Here is a 22,577-nt window from a genome sequence, read left to right as displayed (position 1 = left end):
CGCTCGCCCTTTCCACCACGCCGTTTCCTCCTCGCTCACTCGTCACTCATTCGCCGGCCGACGACGTCGTCGGTGTGGCGGGCGTCGCGCTGTACGGCACGCGGTCCTGAGAGCACGATGTGGTACGGAAGGTCGTGTAACTGAAATCGCTTGCCGCTACTGCCGTAACTACGCCGCGCATTTGCGACGCTCACTGCCCCAACAATCGTGACGGTTCCGCCTGGGCGAGGCGGCTCTACGATCTGTCCGCTGTAGCTCTCGACCGGCCGTCAACCTATCGTCAAAGGAGAACCATCCCACTCGGCGAAGAAGCAGGCGTTAGAAAGAGAAGAAAGCATGGCCGCGGCAGCTGTATCTTGGGAACTTTACGAAATGTTTGAAGCGTTCCTCCGGGTAAGTGGAACGTCGCCGGCTCCGTGCCAGCCGTGCGTGCGCTGTGTCAGTTGTCGACTTGCCCGCGTCGGCAAAACGTGCTTCGTCTCGTACCACCGCTGATTCGCGATCTCTGACGTCTGTGCAATGTGCAATCGCGGTGGCGTCGGTGGTGAGGGAAAAATTTGAAAAGAAATGAATCGGCGCTCGTTTTTAAAAGCTCGTGCATCACGCATTCACATGCCGATCGAGTGTAGTCGGTGCATGGTCCGCGGAAACCGGAGCTGGGTTTCGTGGCCTCAGCGGATCGGAAGTTGACATTGTCGCTAAGTTATGACACGGCACCTATCTTTTTCCCGTTGATCTCGTCAGTGAACCGCTGTGCATGAAAGTAGGCACTGTGTGTAGTTGAAACCTTGCGCCGTTGTTTTTTTGTCGCAGGCCCCCGCATATCATCTGGTGCTGGAGGCTCTCCTGTTCGTATGGGTCCTCTGGTTGCTACTACGTAAGAGCACTCCCGCCGATGCCGGCAAGTCGAAACTCACTGAGAAGGTACGTGCGGCATGCCGAAACGACCCACACGAAACGAAAAAACAAACAAAAAAAGACGCGAATTTTCGCGTCGTCTCCTTGAACGTGGATCGTCTGATAACATCCTTTATGTTACCTCATCGGCCGTCCTTTGTGCTGGGTTCACATCAACTACCGGAGCGCGACACGAGCTGTGCCTTTGTCGATTGGACGTATAGCCATGGCCGGCACGCCAACGCAGTTCGCCTGTGTGACCCGATTTCGTTTGTTTTGTTTCGTGCCGTAAGGCGACAAGTGAAAGGTCACTGCTTTCAAATGTGCGCGACGGTCGCTCCACATTGTAAAGTGTGTTGGCGGCCCAGATCTGCCACTTGTCACCGACAGAAGTGACCGAGCAAGCTAAGGTTTGTGGAGAGCACATTTTGCAATGGGATGTCGCGACTTCTTTCGCCCCTATTGTGGGTGTGCACTGAAACGTTGAAACTGTGATTTGTAACAGTCTAGCAAGCTGAAAACACAGGAAGTATTTGGTTAACAATCTCTAGCAAGGCAAAGCTAGCACACACATGGAAGGTAGATCGAACTTGGTTGTGCTGGTTTAAACCTGTACATCTACACAACTTTTTTTTTTAACTGCAAGAATTTCTGTGGAACTTGTGTGGGTTTCCTTTGTAGGGACGTGCTACATTTAGATGGACGCCAAGCTTTATTGTCATGAAACTTCCATCATCTTGCTTATTTCTGCACAACTAATTTTCTTAAACGTGTACTGACCTCTCATTTTGGACGTGTTATGCTCTTCAGACGCTGTGGCCATTAATTGTGCACACTAAGATAGTTCTTCAAGAAGCACTTTTCATTGGATCTGTGTGGCAAATTTGATTAATGTATGTAAAGTGCTTCAGTAAAATGAGTTGGAAGGTAGACGACAAGGTGTTCGTTTGAGTACACCATGGTGTAGTGGGTTCACATCTTTCGTTGTTTTTCACATTGCTTTACATCAGGCATATTTTTCAAGTATCAGGATAAATGCTCTCCTAATACGCCAGGCATTATATAATTGGCATTCTTATATCTGACATTCCTGTCCACAGTCATTGCACGGAGTCTGCACATTCTGTAATCTTGACAAAACTTCGCTGCAGAACTGAAGACTTATAATCCGTACTGCATCTATGCACTATTCATGATTCTGAAGATTCCAGAATCTGCTGAAACTATATTTTCAATGAGCAGGATGAATGGGTTGTTTTCTTGCATTAGACAAAAGTCTAAACTCTCTAAACCTTAGAAGAAAACAGATTGGAGGCGCATCCATCCTTTGAAGATGATTGGTGACATTAATGCGATTGGCAGTCTGATGGGTATGATAGGGGCATAATTGGTGATGATGCGTGTTATAAGTTATGATGAAGAGCATCACACACAGTGGCACGTATCCTGTGACCCAAATTGGCATCAAGGAGGCTCATTGAAGAGTCTACATACCCAATGCTTCTTTCTCTGAGGGACAAACATTCAGTAAAAGCACGACCGTTTTTGAGGGGTGGTTCAGCGCTTTTTGAACATAGTGCCGAAACATTCGTGATCTGCTGGCAACGCTGGCATGAATATGCGAGACCAATGTTTATTCCACTGCATGCAGGATGCCTCAGTCTCACAAAAGAGATTGTAGGGTTCCGGCTTGACAGGGTACTGGATCTCAACATTGAATCTCGCCTTGCAGTTACATTAGGAAACCGGGTACAATTGCGATCCTAGGCCCAGTGGTTCGTGTGGCAAGCAATGCTTCATGGGGGCACACAGCCCGCTGATATTTGCATCCCACGCTGGTGAAGAAGCACTGGGAAAGCCCTTTATTGGTCACTGTTATCAAGACCAGTCTTGTGCGCAGGCATGGAAGTGGTGCCTTGCCGTACAAAACGAATGCTTCAGCAAAACTATGCAGCAGTGATAGCAACAGTGTTGATACATTAGTGATAGCAAAAGGTTGCTCACTTTCATGGCCACCTCTGTTTTTGCGACTGTCAACGACACCGTAGCTAGCGCTACAGCCCATAAGACAACAACTATGTGGCGGTTTTTCGTGACCACGAGCTAGTCCTGAGCGAAAGGTTGCACATGCGTGCACACCCTTCAAATCTAATAGCAAATGGGGAAGGGGTGGTTAACATGCTCCACCTGTTCTGTCCTCACTTCTTTGTCACTCTTGGACGCCTTTGTCAGACGCCACCTTTTAAGCGTTGACGTAAGAGGCGCTACTGTTGACACTACCTCAGCTAAAAGGAATGTGTTGAGCAGGAAAGGGGCAAGTAAGCACAGCACAATTTATATCTCTGTTATCATTAGGTCTTCTTAAAAAACTTCAATTTTGAACACATTCATTGAAAAGCGTTGCATTCCAGTGTGTTTATCGACTCAACCTTGATTATCAAATCTCAATTATCGAAAGATTATCAAATAAATCTTGGCAAAGCTGCTGAACAGGGGCCTTTATTAATAGCCTAAACAGGTGATAGTTAGCAGATGGGGCACGAATCTCAACATGTCGCTTCTGAGATCTTAAGCACACCACAGGCGCAAGAAAAAATCTCGGTGATTGTGCTGAGGAGCCGTGCTGCTTTTCGATGTTTTTGGTTGTGCGTCAGTACGAGTGAGTAGTAGTGGTGCTTTTTTTTTTTTCAGTTTATATCAAAAACATTCATTTTCGTGGCTTTTCATGACATGTCTTTTCGTATTACGAACGTAAAATGTTGCATGGTGGATGTTATATATTTGCCCTCTCTCACACTAGGCCTTTTATGTGTCTCAAATTTTATTGCAGTTGTCCTTTAAAGGGGAGTACTGGCATGAAATATTCAACTTTTTATTTTTGTGCCCTAAACGAAGGTCATTGACCCTGAAACTCTGGAAGAAGTACTGGCAATTCTCAAATCGTCCCAAATAATTTACTAGAACAGTTTTTCCATGGTAGATTTTAGTTTCGTTTTCCTTGATGTGTCGGGGTGCCATGACGCAGAAGGTGGTTTTATGAGAGCAGAACGCTGTGACATTTTGGCGGCAGCCCCAGCTTGCCTGTTCATCTTATGTTGCTACATTGGACCACACAACAAGTATCAGCATAGCAGACTGAACGAGCCAAGCCAGGGAGAGTGCCATGTTTCGTCAGGCACTCGCGTCGTGACATCTTGACACCTACCCATTACGGGAAACAAAACCCCAACTACCCCTAGAAAAGCTGTTACAGTAAATTATTTAGGAGGCTCCGAGGCTTGTGAGTATTTTTTCTAGAGTCTCGAGGTCGAAGACATTCACTTAAAGGAAAAGACAAAAACTCTCAAATGTCATGCTTGTATATGTTAAACGGGAGTTGACTCTTGTCTTTCTGAACGGATGATGAATTTAGGGCGTATCTGTTCAAGTAGGAATTGAAGCTTTCTTTTTTTCTGCGTTGTCCTAACAGGAAAAGGAAGAGCTCATTGCTGAATGGCGCCCGGAGCCCCTGGTACCAAGCACCCCGCCTGGCGATTATGTGCTTAACCCAAGGATAATCACCAGGTAAGCCCAGCAGTACCTCTTAAGAAATGATGATAATGCACTCTTTTCAATAAGGGCCACTTTCGTAATGCCAGGCTTTTTAGAAATCCAGAGTTATAAGAGAAGGTTTGCCCAAGAATATGGCCTGTGCATAGCTTGCAAAAATGCGGCAACAATTATCATGCACATTTTGTTAATATGCCTGAACGTACATCCTAAATTAGATAAAAATGTAGTTGAGTCTTCGGGTAGTGCTTGGGATTAAAGGCAGCAATAACGGGAAGGTAAACATGAACGTAGGGGAGATATGCAATGGCATTTGGAAGTTTTCATGCTAGTGTTCCAAGGGACAGAGAGAACCGTTGTAATGGCAAATAAACATTGTTAGATTGCTGCAGGTGGGTTTAATGATGCAATTATTATAGCAAACAGAAATGAGTGGAAATTAAAATGTATTTAATGGCATTAAAGTTGTGTATGAACTTAAATAATGTTCGTGGGTAGTGGCATGGGCCACTGACCCATGGAAAAGGGTAGTTCACTAATTATTACTATCATCATCAGATGTTATGTTTACACCTCAGAGTTGCAAGTGCTACATCCATCTGCAGCCAGTGGCAACTCAATGATATGATTACGTCGTCAATTGCGCTATACTGCGCCAAGAGGTGAAAGCTGCTACATGTTGCTACATTCAGGCAAGAACTGGATAATTTGCATTGAGCCTGTACCACAATGCTGTTCATTAAGATTTTCCGGTAGAGAAGAAGATGCCAGTAACTATATGCTGAACAGAAGACAATACTGGATTAGCCTAATGATGATGACAAGCAGATCGTATGCAGTCTTCACTGCTCGCGAAAACGTGCTGCACCACGATGAGCAAGCAAATTGCAGTTTTCATGACTCACTTGGTGGATCTACAGTCGTAAGTCTAATTACCATTCGTGCTGCAGTTTAAAGACTCCATTGCCTAACGTGACTATAAAATGGCACTGATAGCTTGGCAACAAAGGTGTGTCCCTTGTCACCACGTCTCACAAACTGTGACACCAACATCAAGATACGTGCCCTGTCGCGAATGGCATTGCCACTTGGCTTGTGGAGCAAGAGCGCTGCTGGTACACCCTGCTGGTGCACTCAAAAATGTGCAAGCTTTCCATGAAAACTTAGCGTACTGACACTGACGTGTAATCATCATTAAGTTGACTATGCCATTGGATTGCAGTGACCGTCGTGCCTACTCTATAAACCTAAGACCAAAGGCCCTCTACTGTATCAACATGCACTTACTTCTTGGAAGAATTCGTTTGTATTTTACACGAAACCCATCTGAAAAATGCAGTTTTGTTCAATGCATGCAAATTTAGAACACTAACGGGCTTGTTGGTTGAACTCGCGTGAAACGGCACATCGTATAAACAGACTAGGCTGTGAGAGTGCAGCAGCTGCACGACACATGCTGTACGAACAATCAAGGACAATTTTCTCAATTGAGCACAGCTGTGGCCGACATTGTAGCTGCACAATGTGACAGTCGGCAAGTTTGTTGCTACAGCAGAAATCGAGGTGCCTTTAACTTCGCTTGTTTAATGGCTTCCACAGCGTATGTCCGTCTTGCACTAAATCAAAACAAAACTGTAAACATCTGCCCTCCAGAATGAGTGCCTCGTGGAGTGGGCACCATGCATGCCTTGAAATAAGACGAATGAAAAGAAAGAAAATGACCCGCAAACCCGAGTTTCGACTGGACGATATGCGTGCTTTTGAGTTGCACCACTTTTGTGATTTCCAGCAATTTTCAAATGCAGGGCTTGACTTGGTCAATGGGTGCATGACCAAGTTTCAACAAGTCAATGAATGTTTGTGCCATGAAGTGATGTGAACCTTAGAATATGGGGAGCCAGAATTATTCCTTTTGCTGCATCAATTTTGTAGTTGTTTACAATGGGAATACTATGCATATGGGTAGTATAGTAAAAGCTTCGTAATTCAAAACTCGTTTATTCAACATTTAGGATAATTCAAAGTAGCCGCTGCGGTCCGTCCAGCAATGTATTGAAAGCAATATGTAACACATCGCGCTAATCCACACTGAAATCCGCACCGCCACTGATAATTCGAACTCCGCATCATCGTGGATGGGGAGAGTGCTAGTGCACGGGAGCACGTTGGCGAAGCTGGCGTCGCTGCGCAGGCCACGCAGTGTTGCTTTTTCCATCTGCAGCCCTTTGTTTAGGCTTGACTTAAAAGACACGCATTTGCACCTGGCCACGCAAGGCCAACACCTCTGTTGCAGGTTGCTTCTCTCCCAGGATGTTCCATATAAAGCTCAAGGGCTATAAAATCGTCGCCGTGCGTCGTATGCTGTATGTGCAAGAGAATGCATGCGAGGGTGAGCCGGCGAATGCGGCTCAATCTCGCGTGCTTCAGAGAGCAAGGCGGGGCAGATGCGTGCCTTCTCCTGTCGCGTGCGCGCGAGGCACAGGGTAGAGGCGAAGGGAGGGGGGGACGTTTTTCTCCGGCGTACAGCACGGCCATGCGGGCACCGCATCTTGAATGCAATCTGTGACGTGGCCAAAGTACGCGCCCACATGGGCCTCTTCTTCAAAGTGATTTGTGATGTTTGTAGAGTGCGCGTAGTGCTGGTAGCTTTATATGGTATGTGCTTTCTACGTTTCATTCGCATTAAGCGAGAGTTGTACGAAGGTCTATTCGCTCGCTGCTACTGCCGCGATTCCTCACTCCAGCGCCTTTCAGTAAGTCTCCGCACTCATTGAGTGAGATGTGTTCATGTTTACCTGTGTGCACGGGACACCGTACTTGTTAATTTAATTAGTAAGCGAATCTTTGCAAGTTTATAAAGCTGATAAAACTACTATCCTTACTTCATATAGCTATCTACTAATTTGCTATCGCAATAGATGCTTCGCTTTTTGGGCGAAACTGCGACATTTTTTTTTCTCCGCACCAGTTGGCGCGACGAATGCGCGGATGGAGCAAGACCCATCTCAACGTCGGGCATGTCAGACCGCAGGGGTGGTTATGGTGGCTGCACCAGTGGTTCGAAGCATAGACATTGTTCACGCCAGCATGACGTAGCGTCTGTACACACATGCTCATGTCTCGTAAGACTATATTGCGCCTCAACCAAGCGATTTTTCTTTCTGACTTTCAGTAATACGAATTTTGTATTATTCGAATTTTCTTAGCGTCCTTGCAGAATTCGAATTATCGAGCTTTTACTGTATGCATTCTTCATTAAAAAAAAAAGCAAATTGAACTGCGAGATTTTACTAAATCGAGGAAAAAGTAGTATTTTAAACATCATAAACATTAACACAGCCGTACCCGGATGTACCAAACTCGAAGGGGATCGCGAAATAGTTCGATATGTCAATAATTTGTTATATAATGTATAAAATAAAAATTTTATACAAGAAATTGACGTCCAATTATGTCACTCCCTAATGCAAAATTGCAGTGCAGCTCTATACGTGTTCTCATTTCGCTATGTATTTGCTGGCGTGGGCAATTAGCCTCGGGCAGCACATTCCAAATGGAGCAAAGTGTTACGTTACTGCTTCGCTAGTCAGGAGATAATAGAGGCCGCGCGTAGGTGACGCGTGGGTGCGATTCACAGCAGCCACTGCTGATAGACCTCCGCTTATGCAGTGCTTTTTTTTAACAGATGACGCATGCTACTCTGGCGCCATCTCGTAGCCATCATTGCCACAGAGTCCGTCTTGCAATGAATTACGCTTTTCTTCTCACGCTGTTGCCATACCCTCCTCCTCCGCTTTCCTCCGTTCGCTCTCTTCGCTATCACCGTCTTTCATCTCCTGCTGCGCTCCTTGTTCGCTCGGTCACAAAGTACGGCACCCACGCTGTCTTTCGCTGGAGGAGCAGGTGCCTAAGAGCTGTGCTCTAAAATTTTCAAGTGGATTTTAAAACTGTTCGTTATATGCGATAATTTGTTATATCCAGGTTCGACTGTACTTGGTACAATTATAGGTTTTAGTATACGCAGAAGTTTTGAAACGTCAAGTTTGTTAAAGGGCCTCTCATCGGGCCTCATTGGAAAATTTTTTTATTCACTGGAAGTTAAACGCCAATTAAAGAGCGTTTCACTATTTTTGACTTGGCATGTTGCAGCAAAGTTGGCCGGACGGTGGTGGTGGACGGTCGGCCGTGCCTCAACCTGGCCAGTCACAACTACCTGGGCCTAACCGAGCTGGAGGGCACCCAGGAGGCTGCCATTGGTGGCCTACGGCGGTACGGCGTTGGCTCGTGCGGGCCCCGAGGGTTCTTTGGCACTGTTGGTGAGAAGACGGGTGTTTTATTATGGATTGATGTCCCCACCATCAAGTTGTGGGCCATAATGTGCCGGGACATTTACCATCAGGGAGAGAACCTGGTACTCTCAGGGAATTCTTCAGTTCTGGGAAATTTGGGGATAAAATGGGGAATTTCCACCTCGGGTGCATTGAATCTGAGAAATTGGTACCTAGAGGGGTCGTGGCAAACCTACTGGTGTGCAAAAAGAGAAAAAAAATTTTTAACCAAGACTATGCAATCTGCAAATAATGGTGTCTTTTGCTGGTTTTGAAAGTGCGTGTTTTTGGCCAGGTGGTTGGAATATCGTGAAGCACATGATTAGCTCGAATCTGATAGTGCATCTCACCTGATTGGCAGCTTCCTAGTAATACAGGGTGTTTTTTTTTTAGCTGCACAAATTTTTTTAAATATTGCCTATGGCAGATAGCACAATTCTAACCCTTGATCTAAATTACTCGATGAGGTGGCGATTACTTCTATGGGAAATCAAAATACTCAATTGAATAATTAACATAATTACACCAATTAACTTTTAATTAATTACTTTGCACCATGTATTTCAATCTACGAATTATAGCTGCTGAGTTCGCACAGTGTATCCACTTCGAACAAATTGTCTGGACAGCACCAGTTCCGAGATATTAATTTTCAATGCGTCCATTGAAATGCATTGATGTTCTAGTTACGTTGTGCTTCAGTGCATAAAACAGAAGTTTCTTAAAAATGTAACTGACATACCAGCTCTGAGATATCAGTGTGAAATTTGGGGAAAAGGCATTTTGGCCTTCAGTTTCCCCAATAATAATCACCTCTTAAAGGGCCCCTCACCAAGTCTGGCCATATTGAGCTGACAAGCGCAGAGCATACAGAGCGCGACAACGATCGTGTCTGCTAAGTATTACATCGCCACGTGCCATGGAAAGAGCTGAAATTTCAAACTGAACACCGTTTGCCCTTAACCTCGCGAGCGCTGCGCTCCAAGCTGGAGGGACGACGTATACGTGCTAGTGCGCCTACGTACATGAGTCTTTGCTGTGATGTCGCTCGTGCTGACATGTGACTTCAAGAATTATTCAAGCCAACATCTATAATTTGTGTAATGTGTTGCTAGAATACACGAATTAAAGCTTAGGGAAATCATAAAACACACAAACCGAATGTCTGCGTGTATTTGTTTTACTTCACACCGCAGCAAGATGTACTTCCGCTTCGTCTCGTTCTTCCCACATCGTGCAGTCGCACGCCCTGACACCAAAACTATGCCATTTTCTGCCGTGTTCCAGCACAGGATCATGCTCTGTGATCTGCTCGTATCTGCCTCAGTATTTGTGTAGCACTAACTTATATGGCTAGTGGGGTGCCCTCATGCACATCGCGAAAAATTGTGTGCTGCGCGAAACAAGACAATCACAACAGCTCATGTGCGACACCATCAGCAGAAGTGCACCGTGCAGCAAAACCAGCTAGGGGGGAAAAAAATGAAGGCGGTGCCAGTGATGTATGCATTACGCGATCCTCGAGGTTCGGCATGGGAGAACGCAGGGAAGGAATTTCACTTGCGGAGGCTAGAAGGGGCAAGTGGAGAAAGTGTCTCTCTTGGCAGTGGCGCTCGCCTCCTGAAATTATGGGTTCGTGGCACTGAAATATTTCTGTCTCTGCTATTAATGAGCCAATTTGAAACGTTCTTGCGGCTGAACGCTCCTTAGAGGGCACGTAACAAGTTCCAGCATATAATCAAAATTTTCTATGGGGCCTGGTGAGGGGCCCTTCATTAAATAAATGAAAAGGGAGTTTTAAAGGATGCCGTACTATTAAAGCTTGATTTAATGTTGCTTTATAGTGGCCCCTTCAAGCTTGAAAAGCTCCCATTTTGTGGTGGTAAATTCTGCAAATTTAAATTATATTTGTCATAGTCCAAGCTGAGGACAAGTCACTTCTTTCTTTTTTTTTACCCTGATGGATTGGGCTGGCACCAGATTTGTGCCCACATGGTCAAGGGAGTCATAGTTGTTCAGTGTTTTCATACCAGCCATGTGGCAGCCCAGTCGTCTCCTGCCATGTGCCTGCTCCGTTTATATGGAAGGCATAATTTATTGTACGGTAACAAGGCTTGGCTGACACTAACACCCTTTCCTTGCAGTTACACCAAAGGGAAATGCTGAATGATGTCACGGCGTTCTGATGCGGGAATTCCAAGGCAGCTCCTGTCTTTCATTTGTTCACCTTTTCTGGCTTGCCAATCCTCCCATCACATTTGCGAAGAGGCTATATTGGTATTGCTGAAGGGTAATATACTGACACAGTGCACCCGAATATTATTTTCAGTGTCGCTCTAAACGTTGGGTGCGTGTTCAAATTGGGTAAATGGGGAACCTGCTTGGGGGGACCTGTTGAGGGCTGTGCTTGACCGAGGCTTTGTCTCTGCTGCACAGACATCCACCTGGAGCTCGAGAGCCGCCTGGCCGAATTCATGGGTGTCGAAGAAGCGTGCCTCTACTCTTACGGCTTTTCGACCATCTCGAGCGCCATCCCGTCCTACGCCAAGCAGGGAGACGTCATATTTGCGTGAGTTTCGATTGGTTGAAGTAGCATGCTTGCACTCTTTCATGTTACCGCTTGAATGTCTCTGCACGTCCATCGCATGATGTACACCTGTGTTGAAAGTATACGGACCACGGGCATGCATGCCAAACTGCATCGACGCGCCATCTTCCGCTGCAGTTCCCGCTGTTGAGGCTTTCGCTCGGATGGCAGTGCGCATGCGTGTCCCATCATATCTGCTGGCATGTCAAGTTGCTTTCCTTGTCGATGTATGCAGCTTGCCGACTAAACATCAAACGGGCAGCCGTTTAATGCCAAGCGTAGATGTAGTTCTTTGAGCGTTATCCAAATCCACTCACCGTCATGGCGTCAGTCCAGTACAGCCCACGGAGTAAGACATTTAGGAGGTGAAACTCCCGTCAGTGCGAGCGAGTGTGGGCGACCAGATAAATTCACAACTGTTGTATGCGCCGACGGAGCCGTATACAGTGGCGGCGCCATGCGACGCGTCGTAGAAGGCACAGTGAAAAAAAAGAATGCAGCGCCCGGGCAGGCAGCTCCGGCGCGCTCTCAACGGCGGTAATTTCTTTCCAGGCCGCCAGGCGCCGCCAGCACGAGAACGTCTACGCCTGCTTGTGACCTTTTCTGGTCGCCGCAAACAGCGGAGTTTCCACTCCTAAATGTTTCTTGCTCCGTGGTACAGCCTAAGCACGACAGACGAACATCCGTAGCCGGACGGGTTTTCAAGGTGACCCGGCTTTTTGAAGATGTCAATTCAAAGACCCCTACGCCGACACTCTCTAACATTGCCAAGTGTACTGAGGCGTGGCAGGGCCACTTTTCCTTGTACATTATTTGTGTGAAGCACTATGGTTGCGTGAACATGAGTGGTGCCTGCCGCAGGGACGAAGAAGTGAACTACGCCATCCAGATGGGCCTGCTGGCGTCTCGTAGCACGATCTACTACTTCCGCCACAACGATATGGAAGACCTCGAACGCCTGCTTCTGGAGCAGCAGGAGCGGGACGTGGCCGACCCCAAGAAGTGAGTGAGGCTTGGCATGCTTGCTGAAAATGTTGAACTTGAATTTTTATTAGACAAAGTAAGTTCATGCAAAAAACATGTTGAAAAGCATATGAATCCTTAGCATCGTGCTAGTATGGATCCATGCAGAAATAGTATGAATAATACATGCATAAAGATACAGGCAGGAGATACCTTTATACACGAAATTAGCAGCATATCAGATTAGCATTCAAAACACAGGAGGTTCAACAAGTAAAAGCTCTTGCCCTGCCCTGCTCAGAGAGCAAGCTTTGCGCAGCGGCTAGCCGTTTACGCAGCGGCTCTCAAAGCTTTTTCCTGGCTTTCAGAAATTGCAGAATGTCTGCCCCCTAAATTTATGTGCTGTAGCGAAATCACGTCTGTGGCCTGTAGCTATACACCTCTTTGTTGTTTACAAAAGGAGGCCCTGGCGAGCTTCTGCTTTTCACTACAGAAATAGAGCAGACAAGGGAGAGAATGGGGAACCGCAGAAAGAGAGAAGGAGCTGGACAACACAGTGCTGTGCTTCCAACAAAAAGGGTGCTGCATAGATAAATACACACACACACTTTCTACCATCGTCTATTCAGTCATGCATGCACAGAGGGTATGTGATTGGATATAATGGCATAAAGTATGTATACATATGTATGTAGAACCTTCTTTTGAAGAAAAGTCCAGTGAAAGTTTATCTAGAAAAAAAAAAAATTGGGAAAATAGCATTTACGATGACTATCAATGCAAGTGAATAGCTGAATGCCTCTAGAAAGCTATCTTTCTTATTAAAGGATTGATGCGCTTGTTGTTTAGGTGACGCCCATTGCATTTATGTGGAGAACTGAGTCACTGACTAGCACTCCAGTTCTGGTAGCATAGGTGGCAATACATGTAAGCCAATTTGTCATATACACGGCTGCCATCCTCCTCTCTCGCCGGAGCCTTTTCTCGCTGCCGCCTCAGGGTTGGAGGGCGGTGCGAGAGAAGGAGGGCTGCCCTTCGCGAGTACTCCATCGATACATCTAAGCCATCAGGCACCACAGAGTTCACAAGTGACAGAACATGTGTCTCAAAGAACTAGCTGACATTTGGTCACATGCGCGCTTTGGAACACGGTTGGAGGCAACGTGCATCCTTTGCATCAGTGTCTTTGCATTGACAGAGTCCGACCCCCAACTGCGCCAACGCTGAAAACATGTGAAATAGGCAAAGAAAGCTATTCGCTCGAATACCTTTCTCCCAAGAAAAGGCGAATTTTCGGGTGTAAATGAAAACCAAAACAATTTTGTTGCATTTTAGGGGAAAAACCAAAGCACTGAACTCTGGCGATAATGTAACTTAACTTTGTGGCCACGTCACTGCATGTCTCAAGTAAGTTCCCCGTTTTTCTTGCACAGGGAGTCGTGCAGACGTGAAAAAGTGAACCCCTGATCTGAGGCATGCTCGTTTTTCGCCAGGGCAAGCGTGACGCGCCGCTTCCTCGTCGCCGAAGGCATCTACGCCAGCACGGGCGACATCTGCCCTCTGCCGGAGCTGGTGAAGCTGCGCCGGCGCTTTACACTGCGACTTTTCCTTGACGAGACCTGCTCGTTTGCCGTGCTGGGCCGTACGGGGCGGGGCGTGCGCGAACACTTCGACGTTCCCGTGAGTATACGACGCCGCACAGTGTTTTGATGTTGCTGATAGTTTGGAGGTGACGGGCACTCTCGAGGCATGAACGGCAGATTGCCGCTAACTTTGAAAAGTGAACTATGTAACCAGTGCAGTCTGCCAATGCTAACACATATGTGACTAAAACTGGGGTATATGGAAGAAACTTGGAAACGTTATTTACCAATTTTGCAGTATAATTAAAAGCTGAGCAGGTGGGCAAAAGTGATTGTTCATAGATATTATCACTCGTACATTCTTTTGCTTTTTTATCGTGACCATTTTTCCCATCGATTGTCACTGATATTGATTTGTGGCTCAACGTTTGACAGTGCTTGGTTTTGTTGCTGTCACTACGATGTGACAATTCGAAGCGTTAAAAGGAATGTTGTGGGAAGAAAAGGACACGCCTTATGCAACCTAATTTCAGCGTTAGATGAAAAAAATTACTGGCGGTTTCTGAACAGCACTCTAAACAACGTGCACTCGGTTTCTGTTTTTTCAGTGATGAAATCTAACTAGGTTACTTCATTACACACCTGATTCAAAGTTGAGCATTTGGCGTTTTTTTTTTTTTTTTTAAGCTTGGGCTCGTCTTCGCATCATAGTTATATCTGCTTGCATCACACCACATTTGTCATGCTTACTTGCTTTCTCTAACTGCTTATTTTGCATGAATGAATATTTAAGCTCTCATTCTTTCCGTAAACGATTAGTGAATGGAATAATCTGTCAACTGAATGCCTTTTGTCCATTGGACACTTGAACACTACTGCTTAAGGGGACCTTGAAACTATATTTTGACACTTTTTTACAAACATATTGAGTTGTAAGGGTAGGCCTTTCTGATCATTAATTTACGCATCTAAGTGCTCCGCGTGAAGTGTGTAATTTTTAAGGTTTTATAGATGTACACAGCTACCGATCACAGCAGGTCACTCAGCTGGGTCTTCAGCTGCCCCTGACCAGGTGACGCGAGGTCACTGTATAATGCCAGTAGGGTGAGCTATCTGATTGGATGCCCAGGGCGCGTCACCAATAATTTTTTTCAACTTTATGGCAGATGTTGTTCGTAATAGTTCGAATGATAGTTAATTTGTTCCTACAACAAAGAAAGTAACAGAAATAAAAAGTACAAGGACAGTTTATCACTACGCTCAAGACTTCCGGCACACAGCAGGTGTCGCCTGCTTTTGTTACAATGCACTCCATGGTAATGAGAGCTCTGCGCTCAGGGTTGGTCTCGATCTTTCTTTTCGCGAACGCCGTAGTTCGCCCTTGTTACATTATGGGCTGCAAACGTAGAGATTGGCAGTACAGGCAGTGACCGGTAATTCGTACTCCACAGGGAACATAAATGAATCTGAACTATCGAATGATTATTTTATTTACGTTTTAAGGCCCCTGTGCAAAGAATAAGTGGTCGATTCATTGCTGCATGCACTTCTGCTTACGTGCAACCAAGTTCACCTGTATTTCTGCCAGTTTTGTGTTGTCTCTGTACGCTGATGCAAGGACTGCGGAGCCTTGAGTCAGATCCGCATGTGAAGGCTCCGGAGCACATGGCATATGGAATTATTGATAATCATTCCATGTGCCATATTCCATATTCATTTCATATTCCATATTCATTCCATATCCGAGTCGGGGGTCACAGTTTGACGGTGGGAGAACTTTCTCAATTGTTTCATCATCGTTCAGTTCAGCACACAATAACAGCGTGCTCTTGACGTCTTCGAAGTCTTCAAATATAACGGCAGCTGGAATGATGACTGCAGCCTAGCAGGTCATCAATGATGTCCACATTTGAGCTCGTTGCAGTAGGCGGTAGCTCAGGCTCTTCAGTCACAGAACCGGGCTCATTCGGTCTGTCGATAACTTCACGAGAAAGACTTCTTGGAGCCAGCAGAGCACTGTCTGGAATGCATAATAAACAAACAACCGCAGAATGGCAGAACACTGTCCGGAAGGCAAATTCAGCAACCAAGAGTGGGCCTGTGCGATGGTGCCGGAAGGGATGAGATGTTCGCGATGTTGATGCGACCTCATAATTCAGGCAAAGCCTCCAAGATTGGCATTTACAATTAAATCTCTGGGGTGCAGTACTATGACCAAGGCAAGGTCTCAGGGATTATGATCTAGCGTGTAATCTCTGAGGCCATACTTGATGTCTCTTCGAGGTTGCCAGAGGCGATAAGGGCGGCAGAGTCTGCATATGCTACAACCACAGATGGAGTCCGGATAATCAAAAGTAGAACTGGCGGTTGTCCGAAATATCGGTCATTTTTACACATTAAGTCTATGCGTTCATTGGCAGTGCTGCGAAGCTGTCCAAATTACCGAGCATGCCCGGATTATTTGTGTCCGATTTATCGGTCGGCGACGTATGTCAAGCTGCAACATCGTGGCCCTCTGCAAGGCAGCAGACGAGCAGAGTGGCTGTTGCAGCACATCGTACTGTCAGTAGCTGATCAGTGCCACGATTTGCGCGTTTGCGGCTGTCACTTTACGCTGGAGGATTACTACCACAATAGGACTTGTCCGGCATGAGCAGAAGCGCAAATGTGGACGGTCTGCGTGGCCCAGCCACCTGGTGGCACAGAGCTCAACCAAACACAGTACGAATGTGCCAGTAATGAAGTGTATTCTACTTTGCTGCTGGTGTAAATTTTTGGCAGGAGCGCAACTGTGAACGCATTGCTTTTGTAAATGTTTAAAATGATTTACACTTGGTTATAGTAGCAATATTGGCTGTTTGTTTGGCTTGTTAAGCTCTGCACCATCAGGTGGCTAGACGGTGCATACCGATCAGGCCGCTCACATATGTCTACGCTAAAGCTTCTTCATCAGAGCAATAGTAGTATGGAGTAGTTCTGCGAAAACCCGCAAGGTGGAGAGAAGTAATCAATAAAACGAAAATCAGACATCCACCTATTCGTAGCAAGTGCTACAAATGAAACCCATACAGGTTCCTTGAAAGAAAAGTCTCAGTGTTGAAAAATTTGTCCTGGTCCATCCAATTTTCTTCAGCTCCTTTTTCCTCTACTTTTTCTTCAGCTCTGAGGCTTTTCTTTTGAGGAACCCGTATGGGTTTCCTTTGTAGCAATTGCTACGAACAGGTGGATATCTGATTTTCCCTTTATTGATATAGGCACTATAGTATGGAGGAGCTTTAGTTTATACACCTCCACCCATCCATCGAAACGCCCAGCTAGCCTGGGGTAACCGGAATATGAGATGCGCTCGGCATTGTTACAGAATGCTCTCCAATGCACGCTGCTTCAATAGCTCTCGCTTGAGATCGACGGAGAGGTTGATGAGGCTTAGCGTGCTGGCTCCATTACAACCGGAAGTAGTCGACACAACGTCCCATCATGACACAGAGCCATTGAAGGTGTAGCTTAGCCCCGGTCACTCGGCGAACGAGTGGAGGAGAAAAGTATGACTGTAGAGGAGGGTAACTTGTAATTGTCCGTATCTCTCTTAATGTGAGACGCTTCGCACAAATTGTGGTGCGAATGATTAACTACCCTACCTGATTACCCTATGAGTTTGGACAAAATTTGTCCAAACTGTTTCAGGGACATTTGAAATTACTTTCTACTCTGTTTTTGTTGCCTAATTAGCTCTGTGCTGTATTTGATTTTGCATAATATTTTGTCACGTACATTGTTTGTGTAACTCCACTCACAGGTAATTCCAATGACATTTATTATTTTCCTGTTGCATTGATTTTTTTTGTCCTTGTTGCAGCTTGTCATTCTGACTTCTGTTATCATTATTGCTGTTTTCATGATTGCTGTTTATTGTTAACCTGCCTTCTATTACCTCTTCTGCTTGTGGCTTGCAGTATTTCTTTAAGTTGATTAATTAAATAAATAAATAAAGAATTACCCATTATGGTAGTTATATTCTGGAAAAAATAAAGCCCCTCTAGGGATGAAGACAACACTGTCTCTGGTTGATGTCGACGTGGCATCTTCTTTGGCTGGTTGCAGAGCAACGAGATTGACCTGATGTGCGCCACCCTGGAGCATGCCGTGGGCTCCTATGGTGGCTTCTGCTGCGGCACTAGCTTTGTCGTCGACCACCAGGTGAGCTGTTTGCCAAGGCGTGCTATCAACATAGCTGCAGGATCTCCCAAACTAGCCTACAACGTATGGACCTTGACTGTTTTGTGTGGTCTTAGAGTTGGGTTCAGAAACCGGACATCGCAATTCCCATGTGCAAAAGGTGCCATTGGTACATACACATAAACCTCTATATTGTGCAGTTGGCGAAATCGGCACTTTGCTTCGTTGTGTCGAAATTTGGTTGTATTGAAATCCAATCTTTTATGTAAATGAGACAGTTGCCGATGGATTTTTCTTGCAAGGAAGGGCAAGATTTTCTGAATTACCAGGCAATTGGATAAAAACGAATGTAGATAAGAAAAAAGAATAATTTTGTTGAATTACAGAGTCGGCTACGAAAAATATTGTTCCATGCCGTGTCGGCAATGCCTTCACATCGGTGGTACGAAGCGAAGCCAGCCACGCTTTCGCATCCACTCTGCCCCCACGGCTGATAGTGTCGCCCCCATCATGAAAAGCGCCAGCAGCGGGGGGCGAATGCTTCATCTGCCCCTCGCTTCAACGCGCCTTCGAAACTCGAGATTACGCAACCGCCAGCACTAAACACGTGGGAAGACAGCGTACCTGGTGCCATGCCATCTCATCTCAGCCATTCTTTGCACACGCGGCAGATTACCACTATAATAGGGCACGCGACCTGCGCATGCACTCACCCATGCTGACAGCCGTGGGCAGCCCTGGCCAGGCTAGAAAAGGAGACGCTTGCCAACCTGCCCCTACTCACTCACTCCCCCTTCCATGGGGTTCCTGGTTTCTGCCAAAGGGTTAGGTAGATGCCGCTGTAGCGGCGGCAGGCCAATGCATAATGCCACGTCATTACTGCCACTTCTCTATCCTTCTCTTGAGTTTTCTGTTGTTAAAAATAAAAATTTTCTGTTATTTCTTTGTTCTTAATGTTAATTTTTTTACATGTTGGCACTGGCATTAATCATGATGATGTCCTTTCTTGCCTATTATTTATGACAATTTTAAGTATTTGTTATTATTATTTGTGATGGTAACACATAGGCTAGTACAGGGGGGATAAATGTTCAGTAAAAGTACTTAGGCTATGCAAAGGAACTATTATGTGTCTTGTTCTTCTTTTTTTTTGCTTTTTATTATCAAAACCAGCCCAGGGGCATTTGGCATTGATGAGTTGTCATACTGTTTTTGTTATCGTGTTGTCCTCATTGTAGGATAGCAGGAGCGTTGCACAAAGTTGAGGGCGTTGGCAGTTACCTATTGCATTCAGTAGTCCAGAGCTGGTTTCTGTTGTTTCTGTGAGTGGCTGGTTTCTGTTGGTTACTCGTACGGCAAGTCAAGGTTTCCAGCTGTGTAAGCTGACATTCGCTTAGTTAAACCAGTCTTACTTGGCTTCATTTTTTCTTTTCTGTGATGCCAGCTGAAGATTCAGAACCAGTCTTGCTGCGTTTCACCTTTCTATCACGTCTGTGACAAATTTGTTGTCAAGTCGTCATCATCATGTCATTGTCGCCTGGCCGCCTCCCCATCCTTACCGTATGGCACTGTGATTCGAACTCGACCAGTGTCAAAGTTTCCCAGACTTCTCTCCCTCTCTCTCTCGTTTTCATTTTTTTCCCAGTCTTTATTATGTGTTGCTGTGCAATAAACTTTTGTGACAGAGTGCTGAAGGATCTGTTCTTAAGTTACCTGTTTATATTATTTCTTCTCTCCCTGTCCATGCCATAGCGTCTGTCTGGCCTTGGGTACTGTTTCTCGGCATCCCTGCCACCGCTGCAGGCATCCGTCTCCCTACAGGCCATCAATCACCTGGCATCTCATCCAGGTGAGAGCCTTTTAGAGGGGAATTTCTTTTTGATTCTTTTTTTATGCAACATATTCTGCAGTGCGATTTATAGCAATAAAGGGGCGCTCGAGCAAAAAATTACTTGAGCTGTATTGGTAAGTGATACTTGTACAATAGCATAACTATACTTCTATAATGAGGTGATGTGAGGTATGGCAGAAAAGACACAGAAATTAACGACAGGTGGTGATGCCATCTTGAGTTTCCCACGCCAGCTTGCTTTGACATCGCAGATCTTGACAGCGTCTGAAGGAGCTCGGTTAATTTGTTATCAGTAAAGGTGGACCATCTTGTACTCTAAAAAAAAGCCAAAGACTGAGCTTAGCAAGTTTCAAGAAGTGCTACTCCACCACAATAGCCAAAGTTGGTCTCTCAGCTATGCTATAGAGGAAGGGAGGGAATAAGGCATGTGGACGCTAGTTGCGGCAAAGGGAAAGGGTGTCTATGTTGGCAGTGAAGTTTGCCTCCCGGCAGCATAGAAATGGGACATTTCAATTTCCTCTAATAACGAGCCTCCTGAAGGAAATGGAAAAAAATTCTTGCAGTAAAACGCCTTACAACTTTCAGCATATTACCATTATTTCCACTGGGGCCTGACGAGGGGCCCTTTAACAAACTTTTAACATGGCTGCTAAAGTTGTCCACTCATCAAGCACTGTGCCTTTATTTCTTTATTTGATGCGCTGCAGAGTTACTGAGCCAGCTGAGGCAGAACTGCCTGCGAGTTCACGAAAAGTTGGCCAGGTGAGTGAGTGTTTGTGAGTGCTCGCATTAGGTCATGCGTCATTTGCGGTGATACCGTGTTCTACTCGGATTTCATGCGTTGAGAATTCTCTGGTCAATTGTGCGTGCCCCACATTTAGTGCGCAAAGGAGTTTCCACGGGGGCCTTGCTCTTTCTTGTGGCGCCGCCTTGGTGTCATGGCGACAGTGGCATGTTGAGGCAGTGCGAGATCAAACTGCATGACTGGAGCAAGCTTTATTTAATAAACCAGTCAAACCTCGATATAATGAACACAGTTATAACGCGTTATCGGCTATGACAAAATAAATATAAATTGTTTCTCGCCTGTATCAGTGTGTTTCGAATATTCGCTGATGAGACTGTATTTGTTAAAGCTTTAAAATTTATAAGAGCTGCAAACTTAACGAAGTTTTCTAATTTTATATGCTGTGAATTCTTTAAGTAGATAAACATGCTTTGTGAGTTTTACACACTCATACAAGCGCAGTGCCAGGATGATGTCAGTGGCATTAGCTGGTATAAAGTTAAATGCTAAGTCCTGAAATCAGATTTTTTTTTTTGGTTCATAAATAATTGAGGCTACGTTTAGCACTACCAAACTGCAGTCTATTACATTAGCATGAATTCGCATTACCATTCAACGCAATCTTGTTCCCAATACTGTGCAATTGAGACCAATCTGTGGTGGTGGCAGTCGTCCATGGTATTGAGTTCCAGAACCCTTGCCTCTGAATTTTGACTCAGTCTGTTTTGTCTGTTTTTTTTACCAACAGGATTGCGCAGTTGCGTCTAGGTGGCAATGCTGAATCACCTGTCAAGCACCTGTATGTCGCTGGCAGCCACCCGAAAGACAAGTGTGCGGAACTTCTCGACGATATTGTCCACAAGGTGAATGCTGAGGCCTTTTCTGTCCAAGGCCGGTATAACGTAAAATTGTTCCAATCTGTTTTATTCCAAATCTGTGTTAGCCCCCCGTGATAAATCAAGATGGCTCCAGCCCAGCCCATCTAAGCTGGGTCCGAGCCATCTTGACCTATCGTGGAGGGCTAATGGCGGGATCAGAATAAAAGCAGATCGAAGTAGCTATAAGTTACCCCCAGACCAAGTCTGACTCCTTACTCAAATACTTAGATGTAACAAGTCACAAGTAGTTTGTTACATGCAACGATTTACATCTTTATATCCTGGTAAATAATTAATTACACTTTGAAGTTTTTTGTGTTATTCATTACTAGCAGTCACAGGATTCATTCAGCAAACATATTTCAATTATCAGTGCAACACTGAACATGCGATAGCAGGTACTGCAGAACCTCCCTGAATTAACAACTACACAGGCCTGACAGAACATGTGTAATAAAATACTGTGGTCTTCTAGCGAGCCTTCGTTGGAATAAAAATTTTTAAAAGCTAGCAAACAAGAACAAAACTAGGAACCAAATAGAGTGCCAGTGAGAGTAAAGTGTTATAAATCTGGTGGAGTGGTTGAAATTCTGTCTGAAATGTTGGTCACTAAAGAATTTCAGTGTGGCCTACCCCCACAGCAAACGGGTGTGGCAACCACGTGAATGCAACAGAAAATGACGCCAAAGCAAGCATGGGGAAATGGCTTCTTGCTTTAGATGAAATGCAGAAATAATAACGACAAAAAGAAGTGAAAGGGGACGAAAAGGCAGCTTACTGCCAGTGGAAGCCATACCCATTGATGTAGAGCAGCTGCCATGCAACATTTTACGTTTGAAATATGAGTGGATGGATCACAAGCAGCTTGCAAAAATAGACGTTCAATGCAGAAATTGACAAAGGCAGCTCCAGTATCGCATGTTGGAAGTGACGCACGATCCAGAACTCGTGGTTTCCTTGGCACGACCTTCGAGATT

At 45.5% G+C, this 22,577-nt stretch overlaps 1 protein-coding gene across 1 annotated transcript in view; it reads left to right on the top strand.

Annotated features, from left to right (window-relative positions):
- Positions 1–29: 29 nt before the first annotated feature.
- Positions 30–22,577, top strand: part of Spt-I (serine palmitoyltransferase subunit I) — a 29,548-nt gene continuing 7,000 nt past the window's right edge. The window contains exons 1-11 of the mRNA XM_065440799.2: positions 30–393; positions 814–924; positions 4,367–4,461; positions 8,596–8,762; positions 11,211–11,343; positions 12,223–12,363; positions 13,818–14,004; positions 18,009–18,104; positions 19,836–19,932; positions 20,643–20,697; positions 21,471–21,585. Coding sequence (XP_065296871.1) covers positions 337–393; positions 814–924; positions 4,367–4,461; positions 8,596–8,762; positions 11,211–11,343; positions 12,223–12,363; positions 13,818–14,004; positions 18,009–18,104; positions 19,836–19,932; positions 20,643–20,697; positions 21,471–21,585 — 1,254 coding nt within the window. The 5' untranslated portion in view covers positions 30–336. The remainder of the gene's footprint in view (positions 394–813; positions 925–4,366; positions 4,462–8,595; positions 8,763–11,210; positions 11,344–12,222; positions 12,364–13,817; positions 14,005–18,008; positions 18,105–19,835; positions 19,933–20,642; positions 20,698–21,470; positions 21,586–22,577) is intronic.

The sequence above is a fragment of the Dermacentor albipictus genome, chromosome 9 (assembly GCF_038994185.2).
Source record: "Dermacentor albipictus isolate Rhodes 1998 colony chromosome 9, USDA_Dalb.pri_finalv2, whole genome shotgun sequence".
Lineage (NCBI taxonomy): Eukaryota > Metazoa > Arthropoda > Arachnida > Ixodida > Ixodidae > Dermacentor > Dermacentor albipictus.
Note: the sequence above shows the minus strand (reverse complement) of the source record. Positions and strands in the feature narration are given on the sequence as shown.